Source organism: Narcine bancroftii, chromosome 6 (assembly GCF_036971445.1).
Source record: "Narcine bancroftii isolate sNarBan1 chromosome 6, sNarBan1.hap1, whole genome shotgun sequence".
Taxonomy (NCBI): Eukaryota; Metazoa; Chordata; class Chondrichthyes; order Torpediniformes; family Narcinidae; genus Narcine; species Narcine bancroftii.
Genome location: NC_091474.1, coordinates 31124608 through 31144571, shown reverse-complemented (window position 1 = coordinate 31144571; position 19964 = coordinate 31124608). Strand labels below are relative to the sequence as shown.

Genomic DNA, 19964 nt, shown 5'->3' with positions numbered 1-19964 from the left:
CCCCTTTTTAACTGCCTCTTGAGGCTCTAGAGGTTTTCTACCAGGTTGCTCTTTCAGTCCATGCAGTGATCTTTTGCTCTGTTGGATCACTTTGTCTTCAGAAATAATCGTAGTAGTGCCAGTAAGCCAAGTTCATGCAACATGTCATATATTAGAGCTAAGCCCAATAGAAACTGTTCTGAAGAGAGTCTTTTCAACTGACCTTCATAAGTTTTCTGTCACTCTCAGATCTTGCTTCATTCTTCGTTGCTTTTTCAAAATGAAAACACAGTGTTTCATAATTGAAATTGTTTGAAACGAGCTAGGTACCCACCTGGTGCCCAGAACATGTCCTATTTTGCAAAAATGTTCTTCTAGTTGAGAGGCACATTCAGACAATTCCTTTCGATTTAGAGACGATCTATTGTAAGCAGAATACAATTTGTCCATAAATGATTGAAAATGATTAAATTCCATGAACTTCTCTCACCAAATCACCTACTCCAAGTTCTAATTTGTGATTAAGACAGTACCAAATTATCACATTCCTTGAGAATTGCAGCCACACCAGATTTAACACCAAGCATTACGCTTGCCCCATCTCTAGCAAACGCTACAAGGTTCTGTTTCATGTAAGGATCATAAAACCCATGGTTATTGGAACAGTTCAATAGATGCTTAGCAATAGTTACAGCTTTCTGATCAGGCAGTTCAATTAGATCTAGGAACATATAATGGGGATCACTTTCCTTCTCACTTTCACATTTCAAATAAACTTTTAGGCCAGCCTTAATGCACAGGCTTGTTGATTCATCAATGAGAACAGAAATTTTGCCATTTATCTGCTTGATATACTGGCACATCTGCCCAAGGTTGTCCTGTTTGGCAACCTCTCCAATGGCCACCATGACATAGGGGCTCCGAAAAAGAGGTACAAGAACTCTCTGAAGAAATCCCTTGGTGCTTGTCACATTGACCATCACCTGCTCTAGCCTCTGATCACCTGGTGTGGCGACACACCATTCACAAGCCTGTCTCCTCCTTCAGGAACGCACGCAAGGCTGGCCTTGAGGACAAAAGGAGATGGAGAAAGAACCGTAATACAGCAGCACCAAATCCAGAAAAGAATTTCCCTCGCAGCAGCTGCGGCCAAGCATTTCTGTCCCAAATTGGCCTCGTTAGCCACCAGCGAGCCTTCAGCAGACGTGGACGGCCCTCTTCCTAAATCTTCGTTCGCGAAGCCAAGCCATGATACTGGCAAATTTTCATATTAACGGGTATGTGATTAATTATCTCTGTAGCACTAGTGCGGGAATGCATTCAATTCCAATGCCAATACCATTTTTGTTTTGAAGTTCCAGTAAACCAGAGTGATCAGCGTCATTCTGAGCTAAATAAAATGCAGAACGAAAAACTGAACAATTTCCCTTTAGATGCGAAGCATTCATGGTGTCACATAATTTTCCAAGAGCATCTTCACTTGTGATATTTTCAACACAGAGCAGCAGGGTGAGCTTTTGTTACCTTGCGATCAACATTTTTTTTCTGGCAGACTTCAAGTGTGCACTTCGATCGGCTCCATAATAAGATACCTGGTACATCTGCCATTCATTTGACACCCTCAAACCCTGAGAAGTGAAAAGTGTCAGATTGCTTCTGTTTGCACCCAAGTTTATCATCCTTGAAGTCCAACCAGGTTTTCTTTTTTTTCACATTTCTTCAGTCCAAACACCTGAACAGGGATTCAAGCCTGACTTCAAAACACAATTACTTTCAGAACTGTATTTGGACCCAGTTAGAAAATTTGAACTAGAGGCAAATGAAACACAGCTTTTGTCACTTTTACTGATATCACTATTAGTCTCTTGAATGTTACTCTTGTTTACACTCCTCAGCTTGTTTAAGAAAAATTTACTTTTGTATTAGTGAGTAATTCAGCCAACACAGATGCGACTGAGTCAGAGCAGGCAGCAGGGCCCGCAGTGCTTACCAGCTATAAAAATAACAGAAATATAAGTTTTTGCACTTTTAGCCACCTAAATTGGAACCAACTAATCAAGTATGAAAAAAGGACGTCAAATGAACTATTGATAAAGCCATGAATATCGCTGAATATTAGTATCGAAAGCAGTATGTTGGCAACTCTGCCTCGTACCATTTCTCTCGCAGAAATGGTTGGACAGGAAGTATACCTATGAGTGTCAACACTCACAATATCCTCACACGTGTCAGGTATTACATGGTTTAGATGCCATACAAATCCTGTTTAGTCTTTAAATATATAAAATAATTAAAGAAGCCTGAATCTTTACATAAATTATTATCATATCTATATGAATAAAAAAAATTGTATTTTGGAAATGACAAATATTAACAGGGGAGTGAGAGCAACCATCTTGGAGGTTTGGAAATGCGTTTTGTCTCATTAAATTATTCTTTTTCCTATCAACGCCAAGAGAAAAAGAGCCTCTTTTCAATCAGCTATAGTTGGTGGAGCTAGGCCAAGGGGTTGGTCCGCTATTAATGAAGTAAAACTCTCTTAGAGAAATTCTTTTTTCTATTTGGCTTGTTAAAAAAAACCAACTGAATTTATCCAGATGTAGAAGATGATTTTGGATGATTAACTTGAAGTTTCCACTAAAATCAGGCAGAAGTTGAGCAGGAAATGAATTTTTCTTTCAATATTTTCAACTTTTAACCTTAGGTTTCAATGCTCGTTCCTTGCTTAATGCAGCTCCCACATGGAATCCAATGGTCCCCATTGGAAAGAGCAGAAAAATGCTCACACTTGTGTATTTCCCGGCTTCCTAAGGCAATGGGTCAAGCGAGGAGGAATTTCACAAATACCTCAAGGACAGTCCCAGCTCCAGGATTTCACCAAAAATGATCAACTATCCCAAGGTTATTAGTGGTATTTTCCCCCCACCCACCCTCTCCCCTTCCCCCACTTCTGTAAAATCCCCTGTATTTAATATGCAGCCACTACTAAGTTCCCCACAAATTAAAATTCCCTGCTTGTTTATTTTGCTTTTTTTACAGATTGGCGCTTCAGTGAGCTCCAGCAGCGCTGCACCCTGCTGTACGTTATCTTTTTGTTTCCTGACGTGATAGCATCAAAATGTTGTTAGGTGATGTAATTAATGGGAATGAACTTTCTCAAAATATGCTATTCTCTGGGCACACAGGCATGACCAGATGTTTCACAACATACAATGGCATGCATAGTAAGGCCATACATTGGTGTCCTCTCTAGAATTTTGTAGCATGAATGCGGTCCATGACCTATCTAAGTCATGGGTTTTGTGTTACTTGGTCCAGTCTTAATTGGCCTGCTACCAAGTTATCCAATTGATTGAATTGGCTCATACCCTCTTCCCATTGCAGCCTGTCTCTATGAATGTTACCACAAACAACCTCCCTCTGCTGTGCAGGGATACATATTGTGGCACCATATCCACAGCTGATTGCCTAATTTATTGCAATTTAGACTGATGATAACATGACGGTAAATGACTGAGAATGGTTCAATGCACACAATTTTTTTGCATGCAAGAATGTCCCATGCATCTACCTTTATTTATATCTGTGTAATAGTCTCAAAGTATGTTGCAATGAGCGATTTCTTTTGAATTGCATTCCTGTGGAGAGTATTGCAGCAATTATGGAAACAAAATTATCTGAAAAGATGAACTTAAATATGATTTTAGCCCTCTCCAAGACAAGCTCTCCAGTGGCTATAATTGAACTCTGTCCCTGCTCATCATGTTCTTCAGAAAAGTATATAAGGAAAGTAATTAACAAAAAATAAATATACCCTATTCCTGTTGTGTAACTTAGGAATGTTTAAGGGCTGCAAAAAACAGCTTAAAATTGTCACATATCTGTAACATGCTAATAATTATGAAAGAATTGCTCAATGTGGAGGATACTGATGCCCCATGGATTTAAAATTCATTGCAACTAACCCATCCTTTTGCCAGAAGTAACTGCTAATTGAACTATGCAATAACATGATTTGCAAGGTTATTGTGGTGCTTTGTAAAGAGTAAATGTATTGGAAATGGATCATTGCTGGTTCAATTTTAAGCATCAACACATTTGGTGGTCCTGTGGATAAAGATGTTGCTGTACAGAAAGTCTCAGATTTTATCTTAGATTTCAACTATTATTAATGGGTCAAGAGAAAAAAAAAATTTCATTTTGTCTTCAGAACACGATCCACTAATATCTGCTAGAAGTCAAACAAGAATAAGATCAGGCATAATTACTGATGTCCCCCACATTCAAATAAACCTTCCAGGTCACACATAGAATTTGCACCTCAGTAAGGAACTAAAAGCGCCTACAGCAGAACAAAGTAGACCATGGGGATATTTCTGTATGCCAAACATTATGTTCTAAAATACCATCAATATCAGATTAAATAGTGACGGAGCTTTTATCCTTCACTTTATTTAAAAGGTATTTTATATTGTTTCCCACACACAGAAAAAGCCCTGTTATCCAGAATTCAAGCAAAAGGCAAAAGAAATTGCATAAATAGGTTAAAAAAAACTGGAAGTCTAAAACTGGCACGACTCCCGGTTCGTTCACCAATCACGCAACCTCAAGCAATCAGCAGATGCACTTATCTGGAATCTACCAATCCCCATAGGTGCCGGATGCAATGGGCTTTACTGTACAGGTGGTTTAATCTGGTGATTGGGACCAGGGTTCAAGTCCTGCACTGTCTGTAAGGAGTTTGTATTAACAGTGGCAGATTCAAAACGCACCAGACCATGGGAGTTGCTGGACCACAGAGGGCTGGATAATAGAGGTTCAACCTGTACTGTGATGTTTGAGAGTGGACAGATGGAAGGGATTCATGGTGAACTCATCATTTGGATTTGTAATTGACCCATAGAAGATAGAAGGTCATGTTATTCTGCCTGGAGATTCCACTGGAAATGCTGTTGGGATCCCTGTTATTTGCGATATACAGTATATCAATGAAGGGTTAAAAGGTAGGTTAATGAGTTAATCAGTTTGCAGATGGCACAACGATTGGTGGACAATGTAGAGCGTAATCAAAGAATACAAAACAATATAGAACAATTGCAGATATGGGCAGAGAAATAGCAGGGCGAGTGTGAGGTGTTGCACGTCAGGAGGTCAAACATAAGGGGGAAATGTACAGACTTAATATTATTGATGTGCAGAGCACCTGCTGTTTAGATCAATAGCTCCTTTCTATGTTTGTCTTGGATACAACTTATGTGCTTCTCTGGATCACAAACAGAGCTGAAAGGGTACTTGCTTTCAATCCCTCTGCTGGCTGTCCTATGCCTTGTGTTACTGAGACACCCATGATTAAACGCTTATTAAACTTAAAGAAGAAGTTAAACCAAAGGCAGTATTCAAATGAAAAACTCGCTTTCTTTCAATGACTAGTCATCTCCCCTTTAGAATCAAATTTAAATTGATTCTTATTTAATTTGGACACACAGCTCAGTAACAGGCCCTTTCGGTCCATGAGCCCGAGCCACCAATTGAACAGTGGGAGGAAAAGTACCTGGAGAAAACCCATGCAGGCATGGGGAGAATGTACAAACACCTTACAGATAGCATGGGATTCGAACCCTGATCCCTGGTCCCTGGCACTATAACAATGTTGTGCAAAAAGTTGCACTAACTGTGCCACCAATTCCTGAATCTGTATCAGAATCAGAATTTATTGTCATGAACAAGTCATGAAATTCGATGTTTTGCAGCAGCGTCAAAGCGTAAACGTTCATATTATAAAATATCTTACAACAATAAATATAAAAAATAAAAATAATAATGCAGAAAAAGTAAGGCAGTGTCTGGCTCATTGATTCTTTAGGAATCTATGGCAGTGGGAAAGAAGCTGTCCTTATGCCATTGAGGGCTCGTCTTTAGGCTCCTGAACCTTTTTCCAATGGTAGCAGAGTGAAGAGAGCATGGTCTGGGTGGTGGGGGTCCTTGAGGATAGAGGTTGCTTTTTTAAGTCACCGTCTCATGTAGATGTCCTCGATGGAGTGAAGTCTGGTGCCTGTGATGTTGCAGGTCAAGTTAACAACCCTCTGGAATTTATTCTTGTCCTGAGAGTTGATGTCTCCATACCAGGCAGTGACGCAACCAGCCAGAATGCTCTCCATGGTGCACTTGTAGAAATTTTTGAGAGTCTTCGGTAACATACCATATCTCTTCAGACACTTCACTAAGTATAGTCACTGACGAGCCTTCTTTGTGATTGCATCAATATGGAGGCTCCAGTACAGATCCTCAGAGATGTTGACACGCAGGAATTTGAACTTCTTGACCCCCTCCAGCACTGAGCCCTCGATGAGGACTGGGTCATGTTTCCCTGACTTCCTGCTGAAGACTACAATCATCTCCTTGGTTTTTCTGACATTGAGTGCAAAATTGTTGGTGTGACACCACTCAATGAGCTGATGTATCTCCTTCCTGCATCCTTCCTCATTGCCGTTTGTGATTCTGCCAACAACTGTGGTGTCATCACCAAATTTGTAGATAGCATTGGAATTGTCCCTGGCCACACAGTCATGGGTGCGTAGTGAGTAGAGCAGTGGGCTAAGCACTCATCCTTGGGGTGTTCCTGTGTTGATAATCATTGAGGAGGAGACATTGTTTCTAATTCATATTGACTTATAATCTTCCGATGAGAAAGTCAAGGATCCAGTTGCAGAGGGGGTGCAGAGGCCTAGAGTTTGTAGCTTCTTAACCAGCACTGAGGGAATAATGATATTGAAGATTGAGCTGCAGTTGATGAAGAGAAGCTGTATGTATGAATTTCTGTTTTTGAGGTGATTCGGAGCTGAGTGGAGAGCCAATAATATTGCATCTGCTGTGGAGCAATTGTGAAGATAGGTGAATTGCAGTGGGTCCAGATCTTTGTTTAGGCACATGTTAATACTGGCCATGACCAGTCTCTCAAAGCATTTCATCACAGTAGAAGTTAGTGCCACAGGGTGATAGATGTTGAGGCAGCTCACACTACTCTTCTTGGGTACTGGGATGATTGATGCCCTTTTGAAGCAGATGGGAACCTCTGACTGCAGCAATAAACACTCTGGTTAGTTAGTTGGCGCAGATTTTCAGTACCCTGCCAGGTATGCCGTCAGGGCCTGATGTCTTGCAACAATTCACCCTCTTGGAAGATGTTCTGACATCGTCCTCAGAGACAGATATCACAGGGTCCTCAGACTTTGTAGGGATTCTAGTAGGCACTATTTTGTTCTCCTTCTCAAAGTGGGCATGGAAGGTGTTCAGCTCATCAGTTAATAAAGCATCACAGCCATCTATAATGTTCACCCTCTTTGTAGGCTGTAATGGCCTGCACTCCCTGCCATACCTGGTGTGCATCTGTCTCTGTTTCGAGCTTCCTCCAGAATTGCCACTTTGCTTCAGAGATGGCCTTTTGCAAGTCATACCTGGACGTCTTGTAGAACCAATTGTATTTGCTTTTTAATGTCCAAAACAATCTCAAGCGGCAGATTCAGGGAGTTAAAATTCAGTATTAGAAAAAGGCCTGTAATGGAGGCATTTTTATTCTAAGCAAATCCTTTCCTCGTGTTCAGTAGAATTTAGTTTCTGATATTCATCAGATCATGTGTGTTATTCATCAGCTCTCAGATTTTTTCAATTTCCAGGGAAACATCAGACCTTGTTTTTTAATTTTTTTAATTTATTTTTCACACTGTGAACCATATCAATCAAAATACATATAAACATTTCCCTCTTAAATATACACAGTGGCATTTTCTACCCTTTTTTACCCCCTATCTTCCCTCCCCCCTTCCCATCCCCCTGCAAACATTCAACATATGCAATACAATAAAACCATTAAACAATGTCATCACACAATGAAAATAAACAAGAAAATTGTGTCATCTACTTTTACACACTGGATCAAGTCATTTTGTCTTTTTATCATTTTAGGGGGTGGCGGACTGAGGCAAGCCCTCTCTGTTATGTTCCATATACGGCTCCCAAATTTGCTCAAATAGTGTGACTTTATTTTTCAAATTATATGTTATTTTTTCAAATGGAATACATTTATTCATTTCCATGTACCATTGCTGAATTCTCAGGCTCTCTTCTGATTTCCAAGTTGACATTATACATTTTTGTGGGACAGCTAAAGCTATCATAATAAATCTTTTTTGCGCTTCATCCAGTTTGAGGCCTAATTCTTTACTTCTTATATTACTTAAAAGGAAGATCTCTGAATTTTTTGGTATGTTACTTTTTGTGATTTTATTTAATACCTGATTTAGATCTTCCCAAAACGTTTCCACTTTCTCACATGCCCAAATTGCATGTACTGTTGTTCCCATTTCCTTCTTACAGCGAAAACATCTATCTGATAATGCTGGATCCCATTTTTTAAACTTTTGGGGCGTGATATATAACCTGTGTAACAATTATACTGTATCATGCATAACCTTGTGTTTATTATATTCTTCATAGTTCCAGAACATAACTTTTCCCATGTTTCATTTTTTATCATGATGTTTAAATCCTTTTCCCACTTTTGTTTGGGTTTATAGCTTACTTCATCATTTTCCTTCTCTTGCAGCTTGATGTACATGTTCGTTATAAATCATTTTATTATCATTGCTTCTGTAATCACATATTCAAAGCTGCTTCCTTCTGGTAATCCCAGTCTGTTTCCCAATTTATCCTTTAAGTACGCTTTCAGTTGATGGTATGCAAACATTGTATCATGAGTTTTTCCATATTTGTACTTCATTTGTTCAAATGTTAATAAATTATTTCCCAAAAAACAATTTTCTATTCTTTTAATTCCTTTTCTCTCCCATTTCCTAAAGGAAAGGTTGTCTATTGTAAAAGGGATTAGCGGATTTTACGTCAATAGTAATTTTGGGATTTGATCATTCGTTTTTTTCCTTTCTAAGTGGATCTTCTTCCATGTATTAAGTAAATGATGCAGTACTGGTGAGCTTTTATATTGCACTAGCTTTTCATCCCACTTATAAAGTGTATGTTCCGATACCTTCTCCCCTATTTTATCTAGCTCTAGTCCAATCTGGTTTTTCCCTTGCCTGATAAAAATCTGATAAATACCTTAATTGTGCTGCTCTATAATAATTTTTAAAGTTTGGTAACTGCAAACCACCTTGGTTCTACCACTCTGTTAATTTATCTAACACTATCCTCGGTTTCCCCCCTTTCCATAAAAATTTCCTTATTATTCTCTTTAGTTCATTAAAGAATTTCTCTGTTAAGGGAATTGGTAATGATTGAAATAAGTATTGTATCCTAGGGAAGACATTATTTTTAACGCAATTTACCCTCCCTATCAATGTTAGCGGTAATTCTTTCCAATGTTCTAAGTCTTCCTGCAATTTCTTTATTAAAGGCTGATAATTTAATTTGTACAAGTGGCTTAAATTATTATCTAATCTAATACCTAGGCATCGGATTGCTTGTGTTTGCCATTTAAATGGTGATTCTTTTTTAAATTCTGTATAATCCGCATTACTCATTGGCATCACTTCACTTTTATTTGCGTTGATCTTGTACCCTAATATTTTTCCAGATTCTTTCAATTTCTTATGTAGTTCTTTTATTGATATTTCTGGTAAACTATGATGTCATCTGCAAATAAACTGATTTTATACTCCTTCTCCTTTATTTTTATCCCTTTTATTTTATTTTCTGTTCTTATCAGTTCTGCCAATGGTTCTATTGCTAAAGTGAACAGTGAGGGAGATGGTGAACATCCCTGCCTAGTTGACCTACTTAAATTAAATTGGTTCGATACATATCCATTTTACTGCTACCTTCGCCAATGGTTCATTATATAATGCTTTAATCCAATTAATATATTTTTCGGGTAGATTGAACCTCTGTAATACTTTGAAAAAATAATTCCATTCTACCCTGTCAAAGGCTTTTTCTGCGTCTAAAGCTACAGCCACTGTTGGCTTCTTATTTCCTTGAACTGTATGAATTAGATTAATAAATTTACAGACATTATCCGCTGTTCATCTTTTCTTAATAAATCCATTTTGATCTTGTTTTACTATTTTTGGTACATAGTTGACCAATCTGTTTGCTAATAATTTTGCTATAATCTTATAATCAGAATTAAGTAGAGATATTGGTCTATATGATGCTGGTGTTAGTGGATCTTTCCCCGTATTTGATATTGCTGTAATTATTGCTGTCTTACATGATTCTGGCAAGGTTTGTGTTTCTTCTATCTGGTTCATTACCTCCAGGAGAGGAGGAATTAATAACTCTTTAAATGTTTTATAGAATTCTATTGGGAATCCATCCTCTCCAGGCGTTTTATTGTTTGGCAGCTTTTTTAATATATCCTGTACTTCCTCTTTTTCAAATGGTTTTATTAGTATGTTTTGCTCCTCTTGCAATTTTGGTAGTTCAATTTTAGATAAAAACTTCTATTTTATCATCTTTCCCCTCGTTCTCAGTTTGGTATAATTGTTCATAAAATTCCTTAAAGTTCTCATTAATCTCCATTGGATTATATGTAATTTGTTTGTCCTTTTCCCTTGATGCCAATGCAGTTCTTTTAGCTTGTTCTGTTTTAAGTTGCCAGGCTAGTATTTTGTGCATTTTTTTCTCCTAGCTCGTAATACTTCTGCTTTGTTTTCATTATGTTCTTCTCCACCTTATACGTTTGTAATGTTTCGTATTTTATTTTTTTGTCCGCCAATTCTCTTCTTTTTGTTATATCATCCCTTGTTGCTAGTTCTTTTTTTGTACTTACTATCTCCCTTTCCAACTGTACTACTTCCCGATTGTAGTCCTTTTTCATCTTAGTTACATAACTTATTATCTGCCCTCTGATGAAAGCTTTCATTGCATCCCATAATATAAATTTGTCTTTCACTGATTCCGTATTTATTTCAAAGTACATTTTAATTTGGCATTCAATAAATTCTTTAAATTCCTGCCTTTTTTGTAGCATGGAGTTTAACCTCTATCTATATGTTCTTGGTGGGATGTCCTCCAGTCCTATTGTTAATAACAGGGGTGAATGATCAGATAGCAATCTAGCTTTATATTCACTTTTTCTAACTCTCCCTTGAATATGGGACGACAACAAAAATATATCAATCCTTGAGTATGTTTTATGCCTACTCTTTTCTATTTCCATTCCTTCCTGCATTTCTGGCATTCCTAGGACCTTGGGGATCCATTCTTTTATAAATTCTTTCGTATCTTTGCCTTCTTCATCTTCCTTAAGGCCCACTATCTTTATATTGTTTCTCTTACTATAGTTTTCCATTATATCCATCTTCTGAGGTAACAACTCCGGTGTTTCTTTAACTTTTTTGTCACTTTCTTCCAATTTTCTTTTTAAGTTGTTCACTTCCATTTCTACCGCCATTACCCACTCTTCCACATTTTCTAATCCTTTCCCTACATCTGTTATGACCAGCTCTATTCTACTCACTTTTTCTTCTGTACTTTTCATTTTTCTTTTTATTTCACTAAATTCAGCCATTCTCTTAATGCTTTCATATGTTCTTGAAAATTTTTTTTATCCATGTACTGTCGATTCATTTTACCTCTGTGCAGAGCTTGGTGTTTTCCTTCTTCTTCTTCTGTGTCTGCTCTTGGGTTTGTGTCTTCTACTTCTCTTCCTTGTATCTGTGTCTCTTCTGACTTTCTTGTTGAGCTTCTTGTCTCAGTTTGTTGGGTTTTTTTTTCATGGTGTCTTGATGTTGGTCCTCTTCTTCTTGGTTGGTTATCTGTGGTGTTTCTGGTTTCCTTTTTTCATTCTCACCCCTCCCATTCCTGTTATTTTCTGTATCTTCCAGCTGGGAGCCCTGCTGTCGGGTTTCTCTCAGCTGGTCCCCCCTCCCGTCGGTGTTGTCTTTGTTGTGAGCATCGAGCATGCACAGTTGCACACCTCTGTTTGGCTCCGTGAGCCATCTTTGCAGTTCTGCGTTCGATGGGTCGCGACCCTGCAGGGTCTCCACTGACCTCAGGGAGCGGGCTCCTCTTTCCACGGCGGGTCCCTGCTTCTTCGTACAGGTAAGGCCTTCACCATTCTTTTCTGGTGTCTTTCTTTCTTCTTTTCTTCCTGTTATTTTTGGTTTTTCTTTCTTAGTTGCCATTTTTTCCACACCTTTATTTTTTATTTGCTGTGATTTGTGTGTCTGGGGCTTTATTTTTTCCTTCTTTTCTGGAGAGGGCTGGTATTCTCCTACCGGCCACTATTCCATCACGTGACTCTGATTACAATTTTCTTCTTAAGTCGTTCACTTCCATTTCTATAGCTATTTCTCATTCCTCTACATTTTCTAATCTTTTCCCTATTTCTGTCATTACCAGCTCTATTCTACTCACTTTTTCTTCTGTACTTTTCATTTTTCTTTTCATTTCACTAAATTCTAATGTCAACCATTCTTTTAATGCTCTGATTTGTTCTTGAAAACAAATTTATCTATATTCTGTCCATCTATTTTACCTTTTATTTCTCTGTCCAGATCTTGGTCTTCTACTTCCTCTTCTTTTGTGTCTGCACCTGTGTTCGTGTCTTCTTCTTCTCTTCCTTGTATCTGTGTCTCTTCAGACTTTCCTGATGAGTTGCTTGCCTCACTTTGCTGGGCTTCTTCTTGCTTGGCTTCTTGCTGTTCGTCCTCTTCTTCTGGGCTACTCATCTGTTGCTGCTCTTCTTTCCTATCACTCCTTTTCCTGTCGTTTTCCTCTTCGTCCAGCTGAGAGCCCTGGTGTCGGGCATCCCTCAGCTGGTCGCGTTGTGTTTGCCTGCTCCTCAGCTGGGCCCCCTTTCCCGTCGGTGTTCTCTTTTTCCTTAGTGAGCGCACTTTTGTTTGCCTCAAAGAGCCATTTTTGCAGTCCAGCGGTCGGGGGGGTCGTGACTCTGCTGGGTCGTCACCAACCTTGGAGAATGGGCTCTCTTGTCCACAACGGCTCCCTGTTTCTTCATGCAGGTAAGGCCTTCTCCTTTCTCTTCCGGCGTCTTTTCTTCTTTTTTTCCCATTGTTTTTACTTTTTCCTTCTTGGGTGACATTCTCTTTCTTTTCTCCACAACTTTATCTTTTATTTGTTATGTTTTGTGTTTCTTGAACTTTGTATTTTCTTCACTTTATTTCTTCTTTTCTGGAGAGGGCTGGTATTCTCCTACCAGCCACTACTCCATCACGTGACTCCTCACTGACTGACTGACTTATCAGACGTTGCTTTAAAATATTTATTCAAAAGTCAAATTCTGGAAATGTTTTTCCTGGGATATTTTCCAATCCAAAATAAACCTGCATTATATTCTTCACTGAAAAGTATTACAGAAGTACATTTTTAAAAAATAGATGCAAAGCAAAAGGGTTAAGAAATACTAGGAAAGGAATTCTTGTATTTGCTCCCTGGACTATGCTGCATTAGCTGATCTCAATTAGACACTATTGGTATTGCCTTTTGCCACAGGAAGGGTGGACAAATCAAGTAGAATTCCTGACAATTGATTGCCACATTTGTTTGAAAATTGTTGACTCGTGAATTTCATATTTAAGTAACTTGTCCACACACTCTGCATGAGCACATAAATATACATATATATAAATATGAGAATATATTCTTTTTCAATATGTGAAACATATCAGAGGATTTTAGATTCCTGTTGAACAAAGTGTCAGCAGGGTTTTTTTTATGTGAGAAAGGGATGTATTCTTTGATAGAAATTTCAAATTAAGTTATTGTATTGTTGATAACATTTTGGTTGGCAAATGTGTTGTTAACTTACAAAATGTCAGAGGCTTAAAAGCAAGTACTGATAAAATCCAAGAGCAACCTAAATAAAGTAACATTTTACAGATGTTGGAAGTATTAAATATAAATGTAAATCTGATAAAAGGTTATTTTATTAAAAACAGGAACACCAATAGGGTTTTGAACACTAAAAATAACTTTAATTGCACTAAATAATAAATGAATTGTGCACAAAATAATCAGAAAAAATGCAAGCACAAAACTTGAAAGGGAAGTATCCAAAGGCAAAACAGTTTGCAAAGAGTTGGCGACAATTCCCAGCTCTCTGGATGTTTTAATAGCACAATTACCACTTGATGAAAGTTTTACAGCAAAATTATTTTATAGTAATTTTTAAAAAACTTTCAATATTGTTGAACTATTGCCAGAAACAAAAGAAAAAGTTTTCTTAGCTATGAATATTAAAGCATAAAATAATTATGTACATTTCATTTAAGATTTTTATTATTGGTAATGGTCATCTATTGTAATTGGTCAAATTATACGTTAAATTACAAATGTTGAGAGCACTGAGTTATGAGCAAAATATTTATGGGGCATTTCAACCATTGATATTTAAAATGTTAGAAATAATTAAATAAATTTTACCATCATGCCAACATGCATCTGATTTGTGGTAATTTGTAATAAAATCCACCAAAAGCAAAAAGTTTGAAAATCTAATCAAATTCTAACACTTTCTACAAATTAAGGGGTTTGTTGCCCCCTGGTGTACAGACGCAGCCTAAATTATTCCACCTGCATTATATTGCTATGACGCTTACATATTTTTTAGATAGTCAAATCAATTAATTTTTAAACAAAGTTTAATACAACAATGTTAAGACTCAACGTAATCCCGAATATAATCAAAAACATGGTACTTATTGCTCACATGCTCAACACATTCACTACCGCATGACGCATTGCAAGCATTGCACAGAAATTCATCCCATATTGGTAATGAAAAATATATAAAGAATTTCAGTGGAATTAATTTTGGAGGCATGTTACAAAGCATTGACTTAGCTACATTGCATTCCAGGGCTGACTAACAAATTCCCTTATGTTTGTCTAACAGCCACTATTAGGTCACTCATGACAAATAATGAAAAATCTTTGATATTCACTGGATGAAAATGACCCAAATATTGGGTGTGAAAACACAAGAAACTGCAGATGTTGGAATCATGACCAAAACAAAATAAACAGCTGGAAGAATTCAGTGGGTCAATTTTCTCTGTGGAGGCTAAAGGGATGATTGACATTTTGGGTCAAATCCTCTAGCAGGCCTTAGAGGGAAGGTAGCTGCTGAGGGAAGTGATAGGGAGGAGCAAAAGGCAGGTAGATGATAGGTAGAGCCAGCTGCCGGGGAAGGAAAGGGAGGGGGAATGATGGCCAGGCAGATGGAGTCAGGTGGGGGAACAGAGGGAGGAATGAAGAGAGGCTGGTAGATGATAGGTGCAAATAGATAATGGGAAGGAGAGGATTCGGCAGCCATCAACTACCAGCTTCTCACTTTACACTCCTCTGTCACTTAGCACCATCTCCCATTCTCTCCTCCGCATCACCTCTCAGTCTTTATCTCACCCCTCCTTCCCTTCCCTTTCCTTTCCTACACACTAGTGATCTTCCCTCTACACTCTCTGTCCTGAAACATTGACCATCCCTTTGCCTCCACAGTTACTACTTTGCCCCTTTGAGTTCTTCCAGCATGTCATTCCATGCTCCAAGTTAACAAGGTGATAACATTAGTGATATCATTTAATTCTTTACAACCAGTTTATGATTACATCTCAATGCTAGGAAGAACAAGTGCCTTGAAAAATACATAAAACAGCAGGGTTTCCAGTTGTAAGCATTTGATAGAGAGAAAAAAACAATTAAATGAATTACTGATATCATTAGTGAATGTATGCATTTATGAAATTATCTTATGCATAGAAAATGATGTAATTCAAATTTATCAATGCAATTTTTAAAAATTCGGACTCTTTCTTTAATCCAATGGAAATACAATTAGAAGGATATTCTTGGCCTTGACCTAACAGTACATAAATGGAGAGGGACAGTCAGAGCAATGAACGGGTTGTGATTTCACCAAGTAGTAAAGCATGTTAGCAGGCTTCCTGGGGTGGACTGATCGCTCTCCAGACCGCTATCACTTCGCCTTCCCTGCAGGATGGATAACAACAGGATCTGTTTGCACAGCAACGTCTGCTGTCTTTTTCCCTCCCTGCAAAGCAGAAAGATGAAAATGGAGATGTTGGTAATTACATTTCTAAAGGCTTTACATTAGTTAAATGTTGGTGAACTTGGAATCACAGAAAAAACATAGAACAGCATCTATTAGTCCCAGTCTCATATCTCCTTATGGCACAGAGGGAGGCTATTTGGCTCATGGAGTCTTTCCCAGTATCAGAGAAATCCTATCATTCCATCCCTCCACTTATTTTATTGTTACTTATCCCACCTTGCATGATGTTAACTACAGGGAATGCTGCCGATGGAGAGCAGCAGCAAACATCAAGGATCCACACCACCCAGCACACACTGTTCTCACTGCTGCCGTCAGGAAAGAGGTCGAGGTGCCACAAGACTCGCACCACCAGGTTCAGGAACACCTGCTCTCCCTTCACCATCGGACTACCCAACAACAAGCTCAATCAGGGACTCATTTAAGGACCCTTAATTTTGCACTTTATTGATTCTGTTTGTTTTTTCTCTCTGTAATGCACAATCAGTTTGTGTACATTTCTTTATTTGTATACATGTGTACGCTCAATGCAGTTTTTTTAAGCCGGACCAGATTAAGGTAGCGTGGGGCCTGTAGCCTATGTTATAAAGGGGCCACAAATTAAAAAAAACATATAAATATTAAAACATCTAAGTGGTTTAAAAGAGAGAATGAAAGGGGCAAACAGGACACCAAATGCCAGGGGAAGATAAATTCAAAGGAGAAAGATGAACTCAAAGTGAAGAATCATTACAAATGCAGCCTCACACATTTTATGAATGGATGCAAACTTATGTGGGTGACCTGATGAAATGGGTTCTCCAGCTTTCTGGCATCTCAGAGAAAGTCTGCCCTGCTTTATTCTAAACACGGTAGCGTTACAAATTGCGTGCTTTTTTGTTTGGAATGGCGGAGTGAGGGGATGTACTTTAAGATTATCAGGCAGGAGGCAGATAAAATGTCTTCCCTTAAGGGATGGTGTAATTTTTAGGGTGGCTACAAAAGGGTTACCTGGAGAAAGGTTGTTACTGCAACACTTTCAGCCCACAGCTAGATTACCATATTCATGAGGCTGTAATTTAATCCAGAATTTTCCATACTTGCATAATAACCAGGATTTGGTTTTACAGGCTGCTGCTTAATTAGCCCATCAAGCCCTCACTAAAAGGCAGTCTAGCTACAGATTAATCTGCCTTTGTTTGCTACCGGTACCTTTCTTTTGTGGTAAGCTCACACCAAGACACAAGAGCAACTTGTCCGTGAACTACTCTTTGCAGACGATGCCGCTTTAGTTGCCCATTCAGAGCCAGCTCTTCAGCGCTTGACGTCCTGCTTTGCGGAAACTGCCAAAGTGTTTGGCCTGGAAGTCAGCCTGAAGAAAACTGAGGTCCTCCATCAGCCAGCTCCCCACCATGACTACCAGCCACCCCCACATCTCCATCGGGCACATAAAACTCAAAACGGTCAACCAGTTTACCTATCTCAGCTGCACCATTTCATCAGATGGAAGGATCGACAATGAGATAGACAACAGACTCGCCAAGGCAAATAGCGCCTTTGGAAGACTACACAAAAGGGTCTGGAAAAACAACCAACTGAAAAACCTCACAAAGATAAGCGTATACAGAGCCGTTGTCATACCCACACTCCTGTTCGGCTCCGAATCATGGGTCCTCTACCGGCATCACCTACGGCTCCTAGAACGCTTCCACCAGCGTTGTCTCCACTCCATCCTCAACATCCATTGGAGCGCTTTCATCCCTAACGTCGAAGTACTCGAGATGGCAGAGGTCGACAGCATCGAGTCCACGCTGCTGAAGATCCAGCTGCGCTGGGTGGGTCACGTCTCCAGAATGGAGGACCATCGCCTTCCCAAGATCGTGTTATATGGCGAGCTCTCCACTGGCCACCGTGACAGAGGTGCACCAAAGAAAAGGTACAAGGACTGCCTAAAGAAATCTCTTGGTGCCTGCCACATTGACCACCGCCAGTGGGCTGATAACGCCTCAAACCGTGCATCTTGGCGCCTCACAGTTCGGCGGGCAGCAACCTCCTTTGAAGAAGACCGCAGAGCCCACCTCACTGACAAAAGGCAAAGGAGGAAAAATCCAACACCCAACCCCAACCAACCAATTTTCCCCTGCAGCCGCTGCAACCGTGTCTGCCTGCCCCGCATCGGACTTGTCAGCCACAAACGAGCCTGCAGCTGACGTGGACTTTTACCCCCTCCATAAATCTTCGTCCGCGAAGCCAAGCCAAAGAAGAAAGAAACATCAGAATTTATAAAGGGAAGCAAGAGTCATTGCTTTGCACTTAGTCAAAAGGAACTTTCAAGCAGGTAAATCACCTGTCTGTAAAGGCAGAGGTTCTTCACCTTTAGGGCTAAAGATGTACCTTCCTGAATGCGCCATGGCCGGCTCCAAGGCGCCGATTCCAACCCTTTTCAGGGAAGGATGATTAGCGGAGCACTGCGCTCCACCGCCTGACCTGAATGTACAGCTGCTGCAAGCAGCCGTTTAGGGGCAGGCTGTTGATGCTGTCAGCCCTCGACCCATCGCCCCACTCACTCTTCTCCCTCCAAGGCAGGGGCAGAGGACGGGAGCCTTCGGGGCAGCGAGAGCCCTTAGGGCAGTGGAAGCCATCAGCGGGGGCCAGCGGGGCAGTGGGAGGGGGCAGCCGGTCCAGGTTGAGACAGCCACACCGAGCCACTTCAGCCTTTGGGGCTGCTCTCTGCAGCTCAAAACGGGCAGAGCAATGGCCATCTTCCCTCCCCATAATCCCCCATGCAGCTGGAACTGTTCTGGAAACCACAGAGTGGTTCCAGCTGCATGGGGGATCATGGGTAGGTAAGACGGCCATTACTCTGCCATATATTTATGACAGGTGGCACTACAGCACCAGTTGCCCCGCCACCTTTGGCTCCGGAGGGCGCTTCTGGATATAAATGGGATGCTGGAGCAGCATTTTAGGGCATCTGTCTGAAAGGTAAGTTTTAAGTTTTCGATCCACTCTTGTAGCTGGCCTCCAGGCAGAGGCCCGACGTGAAATGGCCTAATTTTATTTTCAGCTAACCCTTCTTCACTACTACTAACTACATGACCTGAAAGATATTTTTCCTGAATGCAACATTATCATTCGCCCATTAGCTTCTAGTGTAACTGGATTTCCACATTCACTGCGTGATTTTCAATATAATTGGTAGATCGGTTATCGTCAGGCTTCTTCTAATCCATCTGCGATAATGTTGCCTTCCTTGCAGATTGCTGTGGCTGGGTTTTTGTGCCATGTCACCTCTTTTGATTTTAGAATGGGTGGGGAGTGGGGATTCATTTTCTCAGCTTTGTTGTTTATAACAATTGATTTAGCTTGCTTTTATTATCATACTTTTAACAAGATGTGACCGATGTGCTGTTTATCAATATTTAATAGGATTTATTGTCATTTGCATAATTGTCCACGTATTAAAGCAGCATTTGGTCCTTTTACGAAAGATTGCCTCTTTCAAAAGAAAGTAGGCAAAAAGTGAAACAGTTAAAAAAAATGAAGTGCAGAAGAATTTGTTCTTTGTTCAGACCAGATTAGATCACCTGGTTTTTGTGGCAGATGGAAAGATGTGTCACTTTCTCTGGCTCCATCCTATTCCCTTGCGAAAAGACTGAATGTCAGAGCTAAGACATTTGGTTCTGCTTGGGATTCCCTGCCCTGTGCAAGCCAGCTTGATGACTTGCCTCTGCAAAGGTATTGTTATTGAACAACTTTTTTTACATTTTAAATCATGCCCTGGGATCTCCACATTCTTTAAAAAGGAACGTAAAAGGTGATTATATGTACTCCTACCCCCTGTTTTTATTTTAGATTTCATGCAACTGCAGTTTTTAAGATTTTCATTCTGGGTCTTCCAGCTCCTGACCCAACAGAGCAAGTATTTTTGATTTATTCCATTCATATCCTTCATGATTTT

At 39.7% G+C, this 19964-nt stretch overlaps 1 protein-coding gene and 1 long non-coding RNA gene across 10 annotated transcripts in view; one reads left to right on the top strand and one right to left on the bottom strand.

Moving 5' to 3' along the window:
- LOC138735926 (uncharacterized) overlaps positions 1 to 19964 on the top strand; it is a 196388-nt gene that overhangs the window by 101120 nt on the left and 75304 nt on the right. For 3 of the 5 annotated variants that reach the window (XR_011339999.1, XR_011340000.1, XR_011340001.1), the window contains one exon: positions 1027 to 1256. The exons of the other annotated variants lie outside the window; for them this stretch is intronic. This is a non-coding gene — a long non-coding RNA (uncharacterized lncRNA). The remainder of the gene's footprint in view (positions 1 to 1026; positions 1257 to 19964) is intronic. 5 annotated transcript variants of the gene reach the window in all.
- The window catches only part of bcas1 (brain enriched myelin associated protein 1), a 129422-nt gene continuing 123364 nt past the window's right edge, over positions 13907 to 19964 (bottom strand). For all 5 annotated transcript variants that reach the window (XM_069884600.1, XM_069884596.1, XM_069884597.1 and 2 more), the window contains one exon: positions 13907 to 16003. In XM_069884600.1, coding sequence (XP_069740701.1) covers positions 15929 to 16003 — 75 coding nt within the window. In that variant the 3' untranslated portion in view covers positions 13907 to 15928. The remainder of the gene's footprint in view (positions 16004 to 19964) is intronic.